This window comes from Lemur catta, chromosome 1 (assembly GCF_020740605.2).
Source record: "Lemur catta isolate mLemCat1 chromosome 1, mLemCat1.pri, whole genome shotgun sequence".
NCBI classification, from domain to species: Eukaryota; Metazoa; Chordata; class Mammalia; order Primates; family Lemuridae; genus Lemur; species Lemur catta.
The window spans coordinates 179,551,897-179,573,946 of NC_059128.1; the positions used below are offsets into that span (position 1 = coordinate 179,551,897).

The 22,050-nt window shown below is 36.9% G+C and overlaps 1 protein-coding gene across 1 annotated transcript in view; it reads left to right on the forward strand.

Moving 5' to 3' along the window:
* CPB1 (carboxypeptidase B1) overlaps positions 1 to 21,555 on the forward strand; it is a 35,113-nt gene extending 13,558 nt beyond the window's left edge. The window contains exons 6-11 of the mRNA XM_045539427.1: positions 427 to 528; positions 3,181 to 3,291; positions 3,365 to 3,455; positions 4,127 to 4,329; positions 19,009 to 19,093; positions 21,183 to 21,555. Of these exons, the coding sequence (XP_045395383.1) occupies positions 427 to 528; positions 3,181 to 3,291; positions 3,365 to 3,455; positions 4,127 to 4,329; positions 19,009 to 19,093; positions 21,183 to 21,370 (780 nt within the window). The 3' untranslated portion in view covers positions 21,371 to 21,555. The remainder of the gene's footprint in view (positions 1 to 426; positions 529 to 3,180; positions 3,292 to 3,364; positions 3,456 to 4,126; positions 4,330 to 19,008; positions 19,094 to 21,182) is intronic.
* Positions 21,556 to 22,050: the final 495 nt, after the last annotated feature.

Genomic DNA, 22,050 nt, shown 5'->3' on the forward strand with positions numbered 1-22,050 from the left:
AGGAAATAAAAAGACAAGGAATAAGTGGGAGAGAAGGAAAAATTCTTACAAGATTAGAAACAAACATGATTACTTCTATAGTAATTACTCATCCAGTTGTCTTGGTCATGTCACCTAATAACAGCAGCTGAAAACAACCTCCACGTGAGTACAATTAAACAGGGTAATCAAGCATCTTCTGAAAATATGAGCTTGTCAAGCTTAATAAAAATAATAAACAGCTATGTAAGCTTTCAGCTCAAACATTGTATGTCTAGAGGCAAGAACATACTGTGCTAGTATTATGTTTTAATTTAATCATGGGATATACGTCTTGCTGCTGTCAGGTTTCACCTGTTGAGTCCAGAGACCAGACTGGTAGTGAAGGTTAACCCCTGAATGCCATATGATGAATCATGATTTCCCTTTTCCTTTTGTTTGCAATAGGTTGGCAAAGCTGGATCAAACAAGCCTGCCATTTTCATGGACTGTGGTTTCCATGCCAGAGAGTGGATTTCTCCTGCATTTTGCCAGTGGTTTGTGAGAGAGGTCAGTAGCCAAAGTGATTTTTGGCAAAAAGTAGAAAGTATTTTTTTCCCATTTTCTATTTATTTATTTATTTATTTATTTTTTATTTCAGCATATTATGGGGGTACAAATTAGTTCCTTATGACCTAGCTATAATAAGAGAATAATAACACAGGAAAAAATATCCATAATTCCAAGTTCCCATTTTTGGAAACTAGTTTCAACTTTTACCAATAGGCCTTTATAAGGCAAGATTTTAACACAGTTAGAAAATTGTATTTATTTGAATTTCACTCATCTGAACTTTCTCACCCACCTTTGAGGGAGAGGCCAACAGCTAGTATAGTGTATTGATCATTTAAAAGCTAATGGTTATGGATAAACCACCAAATTAATCATTATCTCCTGGATAATAATCACTGTATACTTCAAAATAAAACAGTACATAATAGTCCCTACTCTAAATGATACTAGTTTTCATTCCTTATAATTCTAATGATAAGATATATGTGCAAGCCCTTTAAAAACTAAAGTTATTAAAGATTCATGAGTCCATACTGATATAAATAGATGATTCAATAAATAAATAAAAGGGAGATAAACTAATATATGCACAAAGAATAAGAAAAATATAAAATCACCATTAGACTACCACTGTAATAATCATTTCAGAAAAATGCATAAGTGGTTGCAAAATTAGTGGATAAAAGTTTAAGGAGAAAAAGGATATTTACAGAGTCTCGAAGTATCTCCCCCCTCCCAAAAAAAAGTATTAATTACAAAGGGAAAATTTTCAGTGGAGAAACCTAGCAGAAACTATCTTCACCAAGTGAGCAAGGTTAAAATCACCAGTAGTAAATAAAACACATCAATATCGTGTACCCCCTGATATTATGCACAGAAAAGACACATCATCTTTGTGATATTCTTCCCCCAAATCCACAACCTCATTCTAGTCATAAAAAATTTATTAATAATTTAAAAAATAAGACAAGCTCAAATTGAGAGACATTCTACAAAACAAACCAACCAGGACTCTTCAACAGTGTCAGTAATAAAAGGCAGCGAAAGACTGAGGAACTGTCACAGACAGGGACTAAGGAGACATGACAAGCAAAGGCAATGATGTAGCATCCTAGATTGGAACCTAGAAGAGAAAAAGGACACTACTGGAAAAACTTGGGAAATAAGAATAAAACTTATAGTTCAGTTTATTATACCCATGTTAAATTTCTTCACTTTGATCATAGTTGCATGGTTATGTAAGATGGTAACATTAGGGGAAGTTGGATGAAGGGTATATGGGAACTTCCTGTACTATTTGGAATTTGTCTATATGTAAGTCTAAAATTATTTTGAAATTAAAAGTTAATAACATCAAAGTCTATAGTTCTTGCTACTTAGGAGGTTAAGGGGAGAAGATCACTTGAGCCCAGGAGTCAAGATTGGACTGGACAACATAGTGAGATCCCATCTCAGATAAAAAAAATAAACCATTGAAGTGTTTTAAAAAATAAGATTATTATACACAATATAATTTTTTGTTTGTGAATCACTTCTGTATATATTTGTTATATGGTATTCATTTCTAGACATGTTATATATCCAACTGGCATTACTTAATTTCACTAGATAGTTCACCAATTGCACTTCAGAATGAGAAAATCAGATTTGAGAATTGGATTTTATCATTACTTCCAATCTGTAGACCATTAAACAAACATGGTCCTATAGCTCCGCCAACTATAAAGCACAAGCTTTATTGGGTATCATTGCAATGAATATGTATGTATAGAGCCACAAAGAGTACATAAAAACTGTTCACATATAGAAGCCTGATATATTTTAAAGTTTATTAAAATGAATAAATAAAATAATCAAGCCTAGGGAAGGGCTGAATTTAAGTTTCATATGATGCTGGAGCAGAGGGATTGTGCCTAAGAGAACATATTTGGTGGACATGATGTTCTTCTTTCATAGATAAGAGATAGGTGCACACATTATTTAACAGGGAGAACTTGTCCCATAATGGGATTCCCTTCTGAAGAAAGACAATGGAGAAGGAGATTCCTGTCATGTGCAGCTTGGAGGATTGGTGAGAGCCTCCCAAAATCCATTAGTGTGAGAATGGGAGGCATTCTCATTATTCTTCCATGTTGGCCCCTGCTTCTAGTGAGATCACCTGCAGGAGGTTCCATAGAAAATAAATAAAAATTTTAGATGACATTATTAGGAACATGCATAGCTATCCATAGACATTTCTTATTAACTAGGACCAGGTCTTACACTTACATTCTACTAACTTTGAGAAAAAGTTATTGCAGTTGTTATAACAAAGGAGGTAAGTATATATGTTCCTAAAAGTCTCTAATATTATTAAATCTTTATTCATCTTTAAAGTAAAAAGTCAATATAAAAAGCAATAAGTATAATATATGAGCTATATATGGATGAAATAGAAGTATCCTAGAAGCAGAGAAGAATTAGACATAACAATTTTAAACAAAAATTTCATAAGTAATTTACTGATTGCTTGTTAAATATTAATATTGTCCACCTCAGTAGGGTACACCACTTTCATTACCAAAGTCAACACTCATCAGTCTATGTAAATTTTAACAGCATTATGCATTCCATTTTTCCATGAAATTCTGCTTCATAATTCACCTACAGGCTGTTCGTACCTATGGACAGGAGACCCAAATAACAGAGCTTCTCGAGAAGTTAGACTTTTATATCCTGCCTGTACTCAATATCGATGGCTATGTCTACACCTGGACCAAGGTGAGAGAGGCTGATAAAATTAAAACCAACCACATTCTATTATATTTGTCCTAACCATATAATTCACTTTCAGAACCGAATGTGGAGAAAGACCCGCTCCACCAATGCTGGATCTAGCTGCTACGGCACAGACCCCAACAGAAATTTTAATGCTGGTTGGTGCGGTGAGTATCTGGCTGACCATTGTGCATGTATCAGCTGAAAAACATAAGAGAAAAAATAACGTAAGAAAACACAACAGTGTCTAAACAAGAAAACAAGAAAAATTGTAAAATCTTATATTTTGGAGTTCTAACTTTCTAAAACCACAGACAATAAACAGTTTCTTAATTTATTTGACAAAAAATGTATTGAGCACTCTGTTCTGTTCCCAGCTGTGCTAGATGCTGAAAACGTAAGACTGAATAAACCAGACATAACCCTACCACTCGTGGAATGTATGGTCTAGAGGGTGAAACAGCCATTAAGTGAATAATTATTTAAATAAAATTGTGATACAATTAAGAATGATCACAGTAATATAGAATTTTTTCATGGTTATTAGTTTGTCCCTTACTTATTAAATTTTCTCACACTATCTTGATCTCATTGTGTAATACTACACAGGGATGCATTGATGATTTCACATGCAACTTTTTATCATGTTATCATGAGAACATACCATTCTGTGACGAAATGTATACATACCATATACTATATACTTAATTGAGGATGATTATAAGGACTCCTGTGAAAACCACTTCTTCTTAACTCCCTAATTTGAAAGTTTGAAACTTCCCCTATGAAAACTTCAGTAGGTAATCCTTGCCATTAACAGCCACATATGTTTTTCCAGAAACCGGAGCCTCTCGGAGTCCCTGTGCTGAAACTTACTGTGGATCTGCCGCAGAGTCTGAAAAAGAGACCAAGGCCCTGGCTGATTTCATCCGCGGCCACCTCTCTTCCATCAAGGCGTACTTGACAATCCACTCATACTCCCAGTTGCTGCTCTACCCCTACTCCTATGCTTACAAACTCCCTGAAAACAATGCTGAGTTGGTAAGTGGCCACAGTAGTAGATAGTAGATATGGCATTTCACTCCTGAGATTTTAAAAATTCTAATCCTGAGAAAAACATTATAAGAACAATTTCTAAAAGTTCCTTTATTGATTTTTGATAGTAGAAGTAAAAAACTTAGTACAGATTTATAAGGAATCTGGAGTTGGCTGGATAAATTGGCTAAAAGAAATTTGATCTTGATGCAGGAAATGGTTTCCCACGTGTGATTTATTCACTAATTCTCAAAATGATAATAGTTCCATTTCCTCTGGCTTTACCGTAAGACTAACTCACATGATGACTTCAGATGCATTTGGGATAATCAACAAAGTTCCTTGATCACATGTATATTCTTTGTCAGAGTCAGTTTTCTCAAGATTCCTTGAGCTGAATTGACACAGGCAGAGCATAGAAGCTGTCATTAGGAATTTGCCACATTTGGTTGGTATCAGGTTTAGTCTTGACATCCTAAAAATTGCTTATTTCACTGTTTGATCAGGTGAGGCATGGAAGTAAATCAATCAATGAACAAATAATGAGTCTTTACTAGATATAGGGAATAATGCAAAGAAATTTAAGAATCCCTGACATCAAAAAACTAGCAATCTTATTGAACCATCAATATATAATCACATGAGCAGTTAAATAATATAAGTTTTATAACCATTCACATTTACAAATATCACACATCAATGCATAAATTTTTTAAATAAGCAGGTTTGAATCCTTCAAATAATATTTCTCTAATTTATGAAACATCTGGCTGCCAGAAGCTGGGACCAGTGATCTAAAAGAGCAAGCATAAAATTTAAAGCATTTGAGTTACACCAGGGGGAAAAAAAAAGTGTTCCACTTAGACAATGACAAAGATATTTGGCTTACCTAAATGCATAAATGTGTAGATCCAATAACTTTAAAACTGGAAATTATTGTTTTGCACTTTCAGATTCAGTCTTTCAGGGACCAAATAAAATATGTAATGCTGTAAATATTTTGTGAAGAACGAAACACAAAAACAACCCAGTCTCCTAGAAAATTGATACCTAATAGTTGGCCAGGTCCTCTTCTTTAACAAATAACTAATACTATTTATCACATAGTTTCCCATTTTCCCCATCCATAGCCAAAAAAAAAAAAAAAGAGAAGAAAAGAAAAGAAAAGAAAATACCATTATTTAGAAGCATTAAACATTTCAGTTTTGCAGCTGTGCTCGGTGTGTATGTGTTCCCCGTGGGTGCTCACCATCCTGCTGTCCCAGAGATGGGCGTGGTCAGCTCCTCATTTCTAACCTAGATTTCTGGCCACTAGAAGAGAGAAGGTGGGGGCATGTGGTTGCTTAATTCATGTGAATATATTTAAACTGTACCAAATCAGAAGAAAAAAAGTCAAAGTTATAAAAACTAAACATTGATGAGTTAATAATTAAAATATTAAAGTTAAAATTGTAAAACACATTGTGTAACAATAACCAATACATCCAACTTGCTCAATATCAACTAGTCTTATATATAAATACTAAAAGACTAATACTAACAGAAAAGCTTAAAATATTCTTTGAAACTGAGCTGTTTCACAAAGGTTCTACACATTTTCTTATTTGGGGAATAAATTTAAGCCCTTTTAGTAATGAGATGGCTCTGTCACCACTGTCCACATTTAGTAATAACCTACTATCTGGACTATTCTGAAGTCTCCAAATTATCCTTTTTTAAAAAATCAAGTAAGTTCTGCCTTTGGAACTAATGAATCATTTTTGCTACTTTCCATGGCAATTTTATCCAGGAAAAGATCCAAGAATCTGACTTAATGGGTTTAGTGGGCCAATTCACAGGTGCCCCAAATGGTGCAAAAATGTACTAACGGAATGTGAGCCACTGATACTCTTCCATAAAAATCACTTCTTCGTTTAAAATCAAGGAAAGAGAGGTAATGGTAAAAGAGATACCATTTGAGGCCGGGCGTGGTGGCTCGCACCTGTAATCCTAGCACTTTTGGAGGCCAAGGCTGGAGGGATCCCTTGAGCTCAGAAGTTTTAGACCAGCCTGAGCAAGAGCAAGACCCCGTCTCTATTAAAAATGGAAAAATTAACCGGGCGTCATGGCACGCCTATAGTCCCAGCTACTCAGGAGGCTGAGGCAGGAGGATAGCTTGAGCCCAGGAGTCTGAGGTTGTAGTGAGCTATGATGAACACCACTGCACTTTACCCGGTGACAGAGTAAGACTCTGTCTCAAAAAAAAAAAAGGACACTATTTGAAATCGTGTCCTCCAAAATTGTTTTTAAATTATAATTAACAAAGAAGTAGAATAAATAGAAATCTTTGAAAGTAAAATATTCATAATCTATTCTCAAAAGAAAAAATATTCAAGCCACAAAATAATCTTATCTTGGATGTTCATTTTTATACTCATAAAACTAATAAATTCAAGGAAAAGTACATGCCACTTCCTATCTTTACTAGAGCGTGATAAGATAGGTAACTAAAATGCAAAACTTAATTAGACTTACATCATACTCATTGACTTAAAAGTTACTTTTATTTCCAATAATTTTTTGCAATGACTACACTTTTACCTAGTATTTTAAAAATGCCATTAGTAAGTGGAATGTTACCTAGGTGAATATTATTTAATTATTTCATTCATTCACTATCTGAATTTAGTTTGGCACACTAAGCAACTTCAGTTCTTTGAGTAACTAGACTTTCAACTTTTTCTTATTTTGTATAATTTCAATTTACTTACTTCCAAAGCACATTTTGTTGGAACACACTCAGTAACTATAGTGTAATTACAAATGTATGTATAGCCAAAAGAGAATTTGAGTCCCTCAAAAAGAAAAATATTGAATTTTTCACAGTTTTTATTTATAATGAGGATTTCAAAGGAAAAAAAATTAAGTCTTGATCTAGAAAAGTGAATTTTCCATCCAAATCTAGTGCCTCCATATTAATTCTTGGGTGGAGAAACGTGACCTTGCTGCAGAAAATAAAAGGTAATAAAAGATTAATAAGATGACTTCTTGGCATCAGACCACATTATTAATAACTCAAAATTTTCTTAAAAGGATACAATGAGGATTTTGTGTTATACAGAACTCAGCCAAGTCATCTATATATATAGGATTTTTATTTCTTTTTATATTTATAAAACTTATAACATTAAATTTGTAGCAAAAATTGTTTCAAAGAGAATAAGACTAAAGGAAATAGACTAAAGGAAATCATTTTGTACTTACGTTAGCATTCTCAGCCCAAATTTAGAACATACTAAAAGCCATAATCCTTTAATAATTGAGTCATAATAAAAATGTATGTGGCTTCATTTCTGAAAGATCTTATATGTAGATTGCCTGATAATTGCTCATATTATGAGACAATGCAAAGATGAGAATGTAAAAGAACAATGAAGTAAAAGAACAGGAAAAGTAATTATATGGATTACAAATCAGGCTACCAGAAAAGATATATTCATCAAAGCAGTAAAATGTACAAAGAATAAAAGTATCTTACACACGTAATGCTTTCCAGGTTGCAGACTGCTTTTACCCATACTACATTATTTAAAGAGAGAATACAAAGTGCACTATGGGTTCCTAATGGCCTCCTGAACAGTCTATTTCCTTAGTGTAGACTTCATCATTATAAGGCTACCATTATCTTCAAAGGAAATTTTAAAGCTCAGAAAAAGAATATACTTACATTTACAAATTCTAAAGCATAATGAAATATTGAATTGTGTGACCTCTTTATTGTCAGAGGAAATAAAAACTGGGAGAAATAATGGAAAATGCTCCCAAACTTAGCCGTATCACTGCACTTACTGGGCATGAAGAAACTCCCAATCTTTGGTCCACCTTCCCTCTCCAAGACACCCACATAGCACTGTTAAAAATAACAACAATAATAATAGTACCACTTCAAAGTGAAAAACAGGAAGCCAGAAAATCAACCAACTATGTATCTTGTGCCATTCCCCAGACTGATCAAATGGAAAGCAGAGTGCACTACACAAAGGTGTCAATCCAGGGCATGAGTCTTACAGCACTTCTCTGCATTAGAAGCACAAAATTTTATAGCTAGAAAAATCTTGGACAATTATCTGGTTCTGGTTCCCATGTTCCAGCTGAGACAATGAAGGCTTGACTAAGTCAACACTAGTAGTAGGGGCAGCCCTGGGTCTACGGCTACTGGCTCCTGAAGAATTTTCCAGGCTGCCCCAATTTCCAATGACACGCATTGCACATATTTATGTGGCCACATTCTATGATGGTACCCCATATAAGTATTTTGCAGAAGAATATTCATCAGAAAAAGTCTTTAATCCCATAAAGTACATCATAATTACCTCTGCCCCTCATCATTGCTAAGGAATTACCCTGGTTAGCTGTGGTGACTGACTTCTCAGGGCTCAGTCTTTACAATTCTAGTGCATTCTTTTGATGGGTGCATGTCCATTAACCAGGAGAAAGATAACAGTAACCAGAAGAAACGTGACAATATTTCTGAAAAATTATTAAATGTGATCAAAAGATGAAAATCTACTTCCAAAGTCTAACACCTTCCGGTCCAGTGGCACCTCACTCACGACCTCCTAATTGAAGTTTTAGTTAATGAGCCACCAAGATAGAAGTCCACTGCTCCACCCACGCATGTGAGTGCAATGAAAGACCATGATTAGAGGTAAACATAAAACCGGAGGGAAGAAATACTGTGATTAGAAGGGCACAATTGCAGGGTCATGTACACACCCATCACAGCTATCACACGTCTCTGTCTAATAACAAGAGCAACAAAGCCACAATGCCACCATCAGGCAGGCCACCACCAGCTAAGGTGAAAAGGGCTTAAGGCACAAAACATCTGCTTCAGAATTTTCTCAGAATTTGTAATCTCACTTAAAGGAAAACTAATTTTAAATGACAACAGTAGAATTTCTTTGATTAGAGAAATTAGTTGCTTATTCATGATTACATACCTTTTAAGTGACTTCTCAGCCTGATAAAATTCTCCTACGGGGCCTAGTCAATACATGGCTTATCAGAATATTATCAGAAATTTCATTGAGTACCTATTAAGTGCTCATGACAAATCATGTTTCCTGCCATTGAGAACTTAGGATCTTACTGAAATTATGAGACTCAGATACCAAAAATCATACAAAAGAACTACAGAATTGGGAGTTTTCAATTCCGTGCAGTAGTAGGAATTCAGGAGATGCAAACAGCAATGTGTGCTGAAGCTATTCAGGGGAGGTTATAGAGAGGAGATGTGATTTGCTCTGTGCCTTGAAGTCTGGGCAAGATTTGGGAGGTAGAGGAAGAAATAGGGCATTTTAGACAGAGAACAGAGCCAACAAATGGTGAGGCTGAAAAACAGAGTCAAGGAGGAAAGTAGAAGGGGCTCAGCCTGTTTTGAGTGCTCTTGTTAGGGAAGAGTGGGGTGAGGTTCTATCAATAAGGTGACCAGATTATGCAGGGACTTGAATGTCAGAATGGAGCCTGTGTCACAACAGGCCCTGGAGCCAGTGACACGGTAAATAGGATTGTTAGGTCCCATATGGGACTCCCAGTTTAATTTGGATTTCAGATAAACAACAAACAATTTTACTTTAAGTATGTCTCAAATATTTCATGAGACAAACTTATACTGAAAAAGTATTTATTGTTTGTCTAAAATTTAAATTTAACTGGTAATCCTATATTTTTTGCCAAATCTGACAACCCTGCTGATAAAGCGATACTTTAGCAAGAGTGACCTAGCAGAGATGTTTAGGAAATACCAGTAATGTCATCAACAGAGAAAAAGGCATTCAGAGTGCCTTTAAATTACTTGTCTTCTTTTGTAATTTCTTCCCTAAAATAAACTTTCATTTATCATATTGTATCTTTTATCTGACTTTTCTTTCAACTAATTTTGCTCCCCCCCCCTCCTACCCCCAGAGGACATTTGGCAATGTTTGGGAGACATTTTTGGTTGTCATAACTGTGGCATCTAGTGGGTAGAGGCCGGGGGATGCTGATAAACATCCTATAATGCACAAGACAGCTCCCCCAATCCCAACAAAGAACTATCCAGCCCAAAATGTCAACAGTGCCAAGGTTGAGAAATCTTGCTTAAATAAAGATAACCACAGAGTCACATTCCTGGCAAAAGGCTCTTGGCTCTCACAGCATCTTATACCCTTCCTCACAAATAGCTTACAATGTTCTGCAAATCTCAAGTGCAAGAAATCCTGCACATCTCCATTACACAGTATTTATTTTTAATATTTATTTGGGAGATACTCTACTTCCACCAGAAACAGAACAAAAAAATTCTCTGGACTTTGCAACTTCAGCTGACTCATGCTTCACATCTCCCTTGAATTTCAAGGAACTTAAAAATATGTATGCAGATCAGCCAAAGAAAAAATTTGGTTTTCATCAGTGAAAGCATTTCCACACACCCCTGGGCTCTGCGGAAATGGGCAGGCCTAGCTCTCTTAAGCCAGGCTTCTTCCTTACTCTTTGCCCTTCTTTAATCTCAGGCCGTCCTTTTTCCCAGAAACATTTGTTTTTTCAAGTCCCAAATGCTTTCTCCTCAGTGCCTACTTATAGATCTTAAGGGCTTCTCCTTTTGCACCAAAATCATAAAAGTTAAATTTTTCATTGGTCCCTTGGTGTAAGTTACCTATTATCACAGGACAGAAGGAAGGAAACTGCAGTTAAAGATTCATTTTGATGCTTCCATTATCACAAGTATTCACCCATAGGGATGGTTAAACTCAGGACTTCAAGTTAGAAACAAAGTTCTGAAGAAAATTTTCTTTGAATTTTTTGTTACCTCATAGTCAGTTTAGAGCTTTTGTTTTCCATAATAATGGAGCACTGGAAGCATAGAGGTGGCAGTCCCCCGTCATGATGCTGGCTGTGTACATGGAGGGTTGGAATGAGGACTGTGTGCAGAGTCATGAAAGAGAAGCTTCTTTGTCATATGTTACCTAGGAAGGCAGGTCAGTGGGAAAGAACACCCTCTCCTTATTCATCTCACCAGGCCTTTGGAGCCCAGAACATGGAGAAACATTACACTGGTTTGTCCTTTGTCTCTTGGGCCATGAGCTGTATGTGACATTTTGGACTCTCTTTGTCTTTTGCTGTAGGACCAAGGCCTCTTTTTAAGGAAACAGATGACAAAAGAGAACATGCATAAGATGTAGTAGGAAATTCATATCTAAGGATTAATAAAGGCTGACCATGTTTGGCCTTGACTGAAAGCAAAGTTTTCTCTGAGGCTGATTTATATTTAGCTTTCTTCTGTTCTTTACAATTGGTAAAACCAGCTCCAGAAACACTTCTTTTGAAGTATTCGAAGGCCACAAGGAGAAGTGAAAAAGAGCACAGGATTTAAAGAAAGAAGAACCTAGCTCAAGTCAGCCACTTGTGGGGCTGTGTGCCCTTGGACAAGTTCTTTTATCCTCTCTGAGTTTTAGTTCTTTTATCTGTAAAATGGGGATAAAAATATCTAGCTCTTATCAAGAGCTCTTTGTAAAGTCTAAGGTTTTATGTAAATGTTAGTTCTTATTTTGAATCCACTAGGAAATGATGTAAGAAAGATGTCCCTCAAATAGCAAGTTGTATAGAAATTGTCATTAATTGGAGTTTCAAGATGTGGACCAAGCTCTCTGCTGTGTTTTTGCTTCTCAGGTCTTCTGTCAGTTGTCTTAGTCCCTTTTTACAGAAATGTACAGGGAGAAAGAGTTACCACTCTAACATTTTAGCAAATGCAAGAATCACCTTTCTCTCTCTCCTTGCTAGCAGGGGTCAGTTATCCAGCTTGATTGGAATATTCCCACTGAGCATGCTGCCCCACATGGCATTCCATTCCGCTGGAAAATCCTGTGTCAATGAAATGTGGACAGATAATGTTAGGAAGATAAATGAGTAACATTTGTGAAACCATTTGAACTCTTCAAAAAAAAAAAATAGACCTACACTGATTCCAAGGATTTTTTTAAAAGATAATTGGAATTTAAAATATGATATTTTAGTTGATTAATGTCTGTTCTGACTGTTTTTGTCTTTCGGCCTTGAAGGGGCTTAGAGAAAGGATCCACAGACTTTTTTTTAATTAATAGAGATAAGTAAAGTGCACAGAAGATGCCAATGTCCAAACGTGGCAACTTATCAACCATCACTGCATGGCACCACTGCCTTCCCCACAAGCATCCCCAGTCTCCACTCAGATGGGTTCAGCCTTTGCAAAGCTCAGCACTCTGTACTCCCAACCAAATCTTGCCTATTTATAATGCCCCTAAACCCTAGCATAGGATTCAGTCAACTAACCATGTGCTAGGTGCTGTGCAATCTTCTGAGGATAAGGGGTGAGAGATGGAAGAGATACAAAAACATCTGATTATAGGGAGAGGTAGAGTAAGATGACCAAACAGAAACTTCCAGTGATCATCCCTCTACACAAACACCAAATTCAACAACTATTCACACAACCAAGCACCTTCAGAGGAACCCAAAAAATCAGGTGAGTGATCACACTACCTGGTTTTAATATTGTATCAAGGAAAAAGGCACTGAAGAGGGCAGAAAAAGATAATCTTGAATTTCCTATGCCACCCCCACCATCCCCAGCAGTGCAATGCCAGCATCCAAATCGAGAGAGAATCCATGTGCCCAGGGGAAGGACAGTGAAGTGATTGTAAAATTTTGCATTGAAACCCAGGGCCACCCTGGCACAGGAGAACATAGCACAAGGCTGAATTCAGTCAGTGACCACAGAGGAAACATTTAGACCAGCCCGGCCAGAGACAAATCCTCTGCCCCCAAACCCAAGTTCCAACTAGCCCCACCACTGGCAAACAAAAGCAGCCTGGGACCCAGACTAAATTTGTAAGGCAGTTGGGCTACAAAGGCCCTTGGGCAATTCCTGAAGCTGTGCTGGCTCAGAGCCAGTGGACTTGGGTGTACATCACCCAGTGAGACACAAGCAATAGTGGCCAAGCCAGTGCCTATGTCACTCCCTGCCTGCAACTCTAGGTAGTGCAGCTCAGGGAGCTTTCCATCACTTGAGAAAAGGAAAGGAAAAACTTCAGAGGACTTTGTTTTGCAACTTGTGTACCAGCTCAGCCACAGTAAAATAGAGCACTAATCAGACTCTGAAGACCCTGAGTCCAGGCCTTAGTTCTTGGATGGTATTTCTGGACCCACTCTGGGCAGAAGAAAACATGCGGCCCTGAAGGGAAGGACTCATTCCTGACAGGATTCACCAACTGCTGACTAAAGAGCCTTTGTATTTTGATTAACATTACAGGCGAAAGTCACCATGGGCTTTCGGTGAGACAGCTGGCTTCAGGTGTGACCTGGCGCTGGTGGCCACAAAGGAGTGCCTATGTCACTCCTCCAACAACTCCAGCAGCCCAGCACAGAGAGTGAGAGACTTTGCATGGTAATCCAAGGAATTCTCCCATGTCTTACCCAAGTCCTAAGGCAGGACCACCAGGAGTCTACAAGAAACAGCATTACTAGGCTCAGGGCATCCCGAGTACTGAAACAGCTTCAGTGACCAAAGACTTAGATCACAACATTCAATTCTTTTTGAATACCTGGAAAGCATTCTTAAGAAGGACAGGTTCAAACAAGCCCAGACTGTGAAGATTAAAATAAATACCTTATTCTTCAATGCCCAGACATCAACAAACATCCACAAGTAGCAAGGACACCCAGGAAAACATGACCTCACCAAATGAACTAAATAAGGTACCAGTGACCAATCCTGGAGCAATGGTGATATGTAACCTTTCAGACAAAGAATTCAAAATAGCTGTCCTGAAAAAGCTCAATGAACTTCAGGACAACACGGAGAAGGAATTTATAAGCCTATCAGAGAAATTTAACAACGAAATTGAAATAATAAAAACAGCAGAAATTCTGGAGCTTAAGAAATCAATTGACAAACTGAAAAATGCATCAGAGTATCTCAACAGCAGAATTCACCAAGCAGAAAAAAGAGTTACTGAGCTTGAAGCCAGGCTATTTGAAAATACACAGAAGAGAAAAAGGAAAAAAAGAATAAAGAATTTTAAAAAGCACACCAACGAGATCTAGAAAATAGCTTCAAAAGGGCGAATCTAAGAGTTACTGGCCTAAAAGAGGAGGTAGAGAAAGAGATTGGGGTAGAAATTTCTTCAGAAAAATAACAGAAAACTTTCCAAACCGAGAGAAAGATATCAATATTATCAAAAAACTGGTTATAGAAGGAACTTACCTCAACATGATAAAAGCCATATATGACAAACCCACAGTAAGTATCATACTAAATGGGAAAAACTGAAAGCTTTTCCTCTAAGATCTGGAACAAGATAAGGATGCCCACTCTCTCACTGCTGCTATTCAACATAGTACAGTAAGCTCTATTAACAGCTAGAGCAATGAGACAGGAGAAAGAAATAAAGGGCATCAAAATTGAAAAGAAAAAAGTCAAATTATCCTTGTTTGCAAATAATATGATCTTATATCTAAAGAAACCTAAAGGTTCCACACAAAAAGAGATTAAAACTGATAAACAAATGCAGTAAAGTTGCAAGATACAAAATCAATACACCAAAATCAGTAGTATTTGTATATGCCAACAGTAAACAATATGAAAAAGAAACCAAGAAAGTAATCCCATTTACAATAGCTGCAAATAAAACAAAATATCTAGGAATAAACTTAACCAAAGACGCAAAAGAGCTTCATAATGAAAACAATAAAACATTGATAAAAAAAATTGAAGAGGACACAAAAAAATGAGAAGATATTCTATGAACATTGATTGGAAGAATCAATATTGCTAAAATGTCCATACTACCCAAAATAATCTACAGACTCAGTGCAATCCTCATTAAAATAACAATGACATTCTTCACAGAAACAGAAAAAATAATCCTAAAATTTATATGGAACCACAATAGAATAGTCAAAGCTATACTGAGCAAAAAGAACAAAACTGGAGCAAAAGAACAAAATCACAGTGCCTGACTTCAAATTATACTACAGAGCTGTAGTAACCAAAACAAGATGATATTGGCATAAAAACAGACACACAGACCAATGGAACAGACTAAAGAAACCAGAAGTAAATCCACACATCTATAGTGAACTTATTATTGACAAAGGTGCTAAGAGCATACAGTGAGTGGGGAAAGGACAGTTTCTTCAATAAATGGTGCTGGGAAAACTGGATATCCACATGCAGAAGAATGAAATTTTGACCCATATCTCTCACCATACACAAAAATCAAATTAAAATGGATTAAAGACTTAAATATAAGACCTGAGACTATGCAACTACTAAAAGAAAACATTGAGGAAACACTTCAGGACATTGGTCTGAGCGATGATTTCTTGATTAATCCCCCCAAAGCACAGGCAACCAAAGCAAAGTTGGACAAGTGAGATCACATCAAGCTAAAAAGCTTCTGCACAGCAAAGGAAATAATCAACAAAGGGAAGAGACAGTCCACAGAATGGGAGAAAATATTTGCAAACTACCCCTCTAACAAGAGACTAATAACTAGGATATATTAATATAAGGAGCTCCAACAACTCAATAGAAAAAAAATCAAATAATTTGATTAAAATTGGGCAAAGGATCTGAATAGACATTTCTCAAAAGAAAACATACAAATGGGTAACAAGGATATGAAAAAATGCTCAACATCATTAATCATCAGTGAAATGCAAATCAAAACTACATTGAGATCTCACCCCAGTTAAAATGGCTTTTATCAAAAACACAGACAATAATGAATGCTGTTAAGGATGTGGGGAAAAAGGAACCATTTTACATAGTTGGTGCAACCACTATGGAGAATAGTATGGAGCTTCCTCAAAAAACTGAAAATAGAACACTAGTATATGACTCAGCAACCCCCACTGCAGAGTACGTATCCCAAGGAAGAGAAATCAGTATATCAAAAAGATATCTGCACTCCCATGTTTATTGCAGCACTATCCACAATAGCCAAGATTTGGAATCAACTTTAGTGCCCACCAACAGATTAATGGATAAAGAAATTATGGTACAAATACACAATAGAATAGTATATGGCCACAAAAAAAATGAAATCCTGTCATTTCCAACAACATGGATGGAACTGGAGAACATTATGCTAAGTGAAATAAGCCAAGTATGGAAAGACAAATTTTGCATGTTCTCACTCACATGTGGGGGCTAAATATTAAAAACAGTTGATCTCACGGAGACAAGATTGTGGAATGATGGTTACCAGAGGCTAGAAAGGATAGCAAGAAGAAGGGAATAAAGTGGGTATGGTTAATGGGTGCAAAAATATATTTAGATAGTTAGATAAAATTAACAATATTTGCTAGCACAACAAAGTAACTTTAATCTACAATAAGTTAGGGCATAATTTAAAATAACTAAAAGAGTAGACTTGGAATGTTCCTAACATAAAAAATGATAAATGCCTGAGGTGATGGATAGCCCAATTATCCTGATTTGATTAATCCACATTGTATGCCTGTATCAAAACATCACATGTCCTATAAAGATATACAACTATTGTGTACTCATAATAAAACTATATTTTTGCACCCATTAGCACCCTCAATTTATACCCCCTTCCCATAACCCTTTCCAGCCTCTGATAACCATCATTCTATACTCTATCTCCATGAGATCAACCATTTTTAATATCTAGCTCTTGAGTTCCAGCTCAGCCACACTAATATAATAAGAGCCTTTTTAAGCTAGCATCAATCTTAGATACTGCTTCAGCATCAAAGACAGAGCAACTGTTTCCAAAAGATGCCTATGAAGGCTTAGAAAGCCATTGAGTGTCACTTCACATGCCCAGAGTGTGGTTTTAGGAAAGGTAAACTGAATATTTTTGTGTGGCCCTAATGGTAGTCATGACTAAATTGATGAGATGATAAGTCAAAAGAGATAACAGATCGCAAGTAGCCCCCTTTGGTTTTGTCTGAAAACTGAATTTTCATTATATCAGTAAATGTGTTCAGAGACTTAATGGGCAATCATGAGGACACACAAGAGTTCAATAGATAATGACAAGGACTATTAAATCTTCTCAAATCTTCATAACTTTTCATGTTTGGAACTAATCCTGAAGAATCAGGATTAATTCTACTAACTAAAAATAATAATTCAAGGCTTAAAGAAAAAAAAGAAGAAGCTGAAGAAGGCAGCCAGTGAAGGAATAATAATTCTTTAGGGTCAGAGGTTAAAGACATTGTAGAATAATAGAAAACACACTGTTTACCTATGAAAAGAACTATTACCTCACCTTGTTTCACATCTTCAGAAGGTGGTTTTAAATCTATTCTGAATATTATGTGGTGTTTGTAGATTGTTATGATTTCAATTGACAATGGGACCTATACCAAAGAGTTAAACTAGACACTGGTTACAACAGTAAAGAGTCCATGCAGTAAGAGAAACCATGACTCGTTTGCCAGTTTGAAAATCGGGAAACAGAACCCCAAAACTCTGAGAATAATAAGTTAGCTCCAGGAAATTGATTGCATCATTTTGGTGAAGCAGAACAGAAAGTCATAATTTAAATTTTATAATTCTTTTAAAATTTTCTTATGTACTACTTGGTTGATGAAGCATTAACATTTTCAGAGCTGGAATCCTTGAAGTCTTTCAGCCATACCCTCATCAATTTGACATAAGACTCTACTAAACTGGTTTTCATACCAGAATAAAAACTAACGGAAGTTCCTACTTTGTAAAAATCAGGTTATTCTGATTTCATCAGCAACCTCACAATTTTCCAGGCATATGTAGAGAAGTAATTATAATGCCAAAGCATGAAATATAGCTAGTTTCATAACCAGAATGAATTATGTCTAATTCTCCGGCAGTGAACAATTCATTTTTCAAATCTGTATTCCCCAGACAGCCAAGTCAGGACTTGCTTTTCAAGTGTTTCATTTAAATAGGCAGTATGTCAGTGGAGTTCTACCAGGCAGTTTCTGGGTGCAAAGAGCCCTTCTTCTCAAGGAGTTGGGTGCAAGGGGCAAGAGGGCAATGGTTCTTATGAGAAGGTGATGCTGCCTCTAAGAAAAAAGAATACACGTAAGTTAATACTTAACTACTTTCTTTCTTCTGGAATTCAAATGTTCTGCATCCTCGGAACTGCGAATTCCTAAGCATTTCTATCTATGCTGGCACTGCATGTTGTATGGACTATCCAATCATTTATATGTATGTTTCTAATGCTCCTGCCCTAACTCACATAATCCTATCATGACTTCATCTTGGCTTTATAACCTGCCACTCTGCCAAGTGATTTTTTTGTTTGGTTTGGTTTGTTTGTGTTTGTTTGTTTGCCTGCAAAGAGGTAGAGAACTTCTTTGCACAGCCATAAAGATCTTCACGCTTCCTGCTTTTCTCTCAACATGCTCCAGAGACAAAACAGATAGAAGCTCAGAGTTCGTGCTTGAGAATGCATCAGGGAAGACATCCATTCACAAGAATCACTTGGATCCCATGTCTAAGTTTGCTGGAAAAACTGGAATGAGTGATGAACAAGTATAAAATACTAACCCAAATTGTGACATATACATTTTCAATGTCTTAAAAATAATGTACAGGGAGTCTTTTTGTTTGGCAGTGTGTGCTTTTATTTATTTACTTACTTATTACTGGTTCTCTTGCAGAATGCCGTGGCTAAAGCTGCTGTGAAAGAACTGGCCTCATTGTATGGCACTGAGTATACATATGGCCCAGGAGCTACAACAATCTGTGAGTACTGGCTTCAGAGCTGTGCAAAGAAACCCTGGGCCTAAAAAGCAACAAATGGTTCCCAGAGCCTTTCTTTTCTGATCATTTAGAGCATGTATGTAGCTTTTGCCTCACAGTGAATTTTTATGAAATATGTAATCAGTTTTCTGTTCAAAACAAGGAGGAAAATATCTTTTCAACCCATGGAAATATTTGCCCTTAGCAAGCACTGAACATCTAGTATATGCCAGGTTCTTACTAAGTGCTAAAGAGAATAAGAAAGGAAGAATAGAGAAAAGAAAAGAAACGAGGAAAGGAGAAGGGAAAGAGGGAGATCAGGGCAGTCTTCAAAGAACCTACCGTAGGGAAGAAGGAAAAGTAAATAGTCTATTGTGATACAGGTTTGCTAAGTTCCATAATATTAGGAAGCACTAGGAAAGAATACACCCAAGGCCCAACTAACCACCCCCAATATCAGGAATAACTTCCCAAGGTGACGATGCAGAAGCTTTACCTGGAAGAACCATTGCTGGAGGAAAGCATAAGAGGGAGTGTTTTCCTGGCTAAATAGACAGCAGGCATGAGGGCTACTTGAGGCACAAGCCCCCTTCTAGGGGTGGACGGTAGTCCCTCTGACCAGCCACTTGGCGTGTGCAAGCAAGCAGCAAGAGACACACAGCCGGAGTGCGGTGGGGGCTAGAACCCAGAGCTGTGGATGCTGCAGTTTAGATTTCCCTGGAAGGCACACTCTACAGGACCCATTTTCAATTTCTACTTATGTTTTCCTTTGCCTTCAAATGATTTGTTTCTGTCTGAGGTCTGAAAGGAATAGAAATATACACACACATAAAGGCTCAGTCCTGTCGTCAAGGGGCCTCCAGTGCAGTTGGGGAGGCTCCAGTCCTCAGTAGTTGGGTTTTTTTAAAGATTTATGTAGAATACAGTTTTCTGTATTCTCATAATTTTTTTAAATTTCTCTAATTCAGATGGGGTATATTGTCTTCTTAAGGGGTTTCTAGGGGAAATAACTCACCTGTTTATATATTGCAAACTTCCTATATGTTTTATTCAGACTAATTCAATTACGTTTCTTATTCCATTATGCCGTAAGCCCTTGGAGGACAGGGGCAATGTCTCTCCTTTGTCCTGGCATTTCCAGATTTGAGCCCATGGCCTGCTGTTCAGTGGGGGCTATACAATTGTTGATTGAATAAATAGATAAATGAATGAATGAATAAACAAATGAATGGGTGATTCGTTAGTGATAACATAATTGTTATTGAATAAATTAATAATTGAATGAATGCCTAATCTATGCCAGGCCTGAAGATACATAAATAAAGACACAGTCCTGCCCTCAAGCTGCTTCTTCAATTTCATCATCCAGCATAGTTTTTTTTCTTTTTCTTTTCTTTTCTTTTCTTTTCTTTTTTTTTTTTTTTGTTTTTGAGATAGCACCTCACTCTGTTGCCAGGGCTGGAGTGCAGTGGCATGCACACAGCTCACTGCAGCCTCAAACTCCTGGGCTCAAGCTATCCTCCCTCCTCAGCCTTCTGAGTAGCTGGGACTACAAGTGGGAGTCACCACGCCCAGCTAACTTTTTTATATTTTGTAGAGATGGGGCTATGTTGTCCGAGCTGGTCTAGAACTCCTGGCTTGAAGACATCCTCTTGCCTCAGCCTCCCAAAGTGCTAGAATTACACTGGTGAGCCACCAGGCCTAGCCTATTCAGTGTAGTTTCAATAGGGTTTATCGTCTTCTCTCAGCATTCATCATGTACCTTTGCTTATTTTCCTGGAAGATACACATTCTTTCATACTACTGAATGTAGTTTACCATGGCATACAAGCATGCAGAGAATTTTATATTACAAATTACATCCTTTCTGAAGTATTAAACATATAACTCCCACAAAGTAGGTTTAGTGGTAAGATAGGACCAGTTTTTTAAAACAGCCACCATATCCTTTATGATCCAGTTTACTAGAAAATTGGCCTACCCATAATATTTTGCACAGTAAAGCATTTGTAATTATAAAAGGAAACCGGCAATTTTAAAGTTCCTTTCTAGATTTAAAGATTTTTCTTCCCTTGCTGTTTGCACACTTCAGATCTTGCTGCTGGGGGCTCTGATGACTGGGCTTATGACCAAGGAATCAAATATTCCTTCACCCTGGAGCTCCGGGACACAGGCAGATACGGCTTCCTCCTCCCTGAATCCCAGATCCCGGCAACCTGCGAGGAGACGCTGCTGGCGATCAAGTACCTTGCCAGCTATGTCCTGGAACATCTGTACTAGTTGAGAAAGCTGAGAGCCTTATTGCAAAATACTCACTTTTCATTTCTTTTCTATCTTGAATTCTTATTTTTGTTTGCCTGGGTGTTTCACAGATCCCATTCTTTCTTTTAAGCTTCTGGGTCTATTAAACTAAGTGGATCTCTTCATATTGATCATAATAAAAGTGAATCATCATACTTGGAAAACTTGACAAACTGTCTACCTCTTTGGGGAAAAAGCAGTGTGTATAAATGACTAGGCAAGCCATGCATAGGTTATGATGTGGTCGGCCACATAGGAGTTAAAGTCCTTGGGGTGTTGGCCAAGACTGGAGGGTGCAGAGATGCACAGGTTAAGTTGGGAGGCTTGGGAATAGGAAGAAATCTAAAGGGAAATTTAGGGCTATAAAATCTGGTATAGATGAAAAGACACCATCTCGATCTAGCTTTCATCTCAACTCATGGAGTTTATTTCATGAGCTGTCTACTATGTGCCATGCATTTTGCTAAGCAATTGAATAAAGATCAATGAAAAATAAAAATAACACTCCTGCCCTCAATTGGTTGTATAGACCATTCAGGAAGACAGACATTAAACAAACAACTAACTCACTAGTTAATGATTTGATAATTAGTGATTTAATTTACATTAAGCAAATAAGTGCTGGTCAGACTATACAAAAAAAAAATATAGAAAGTCTA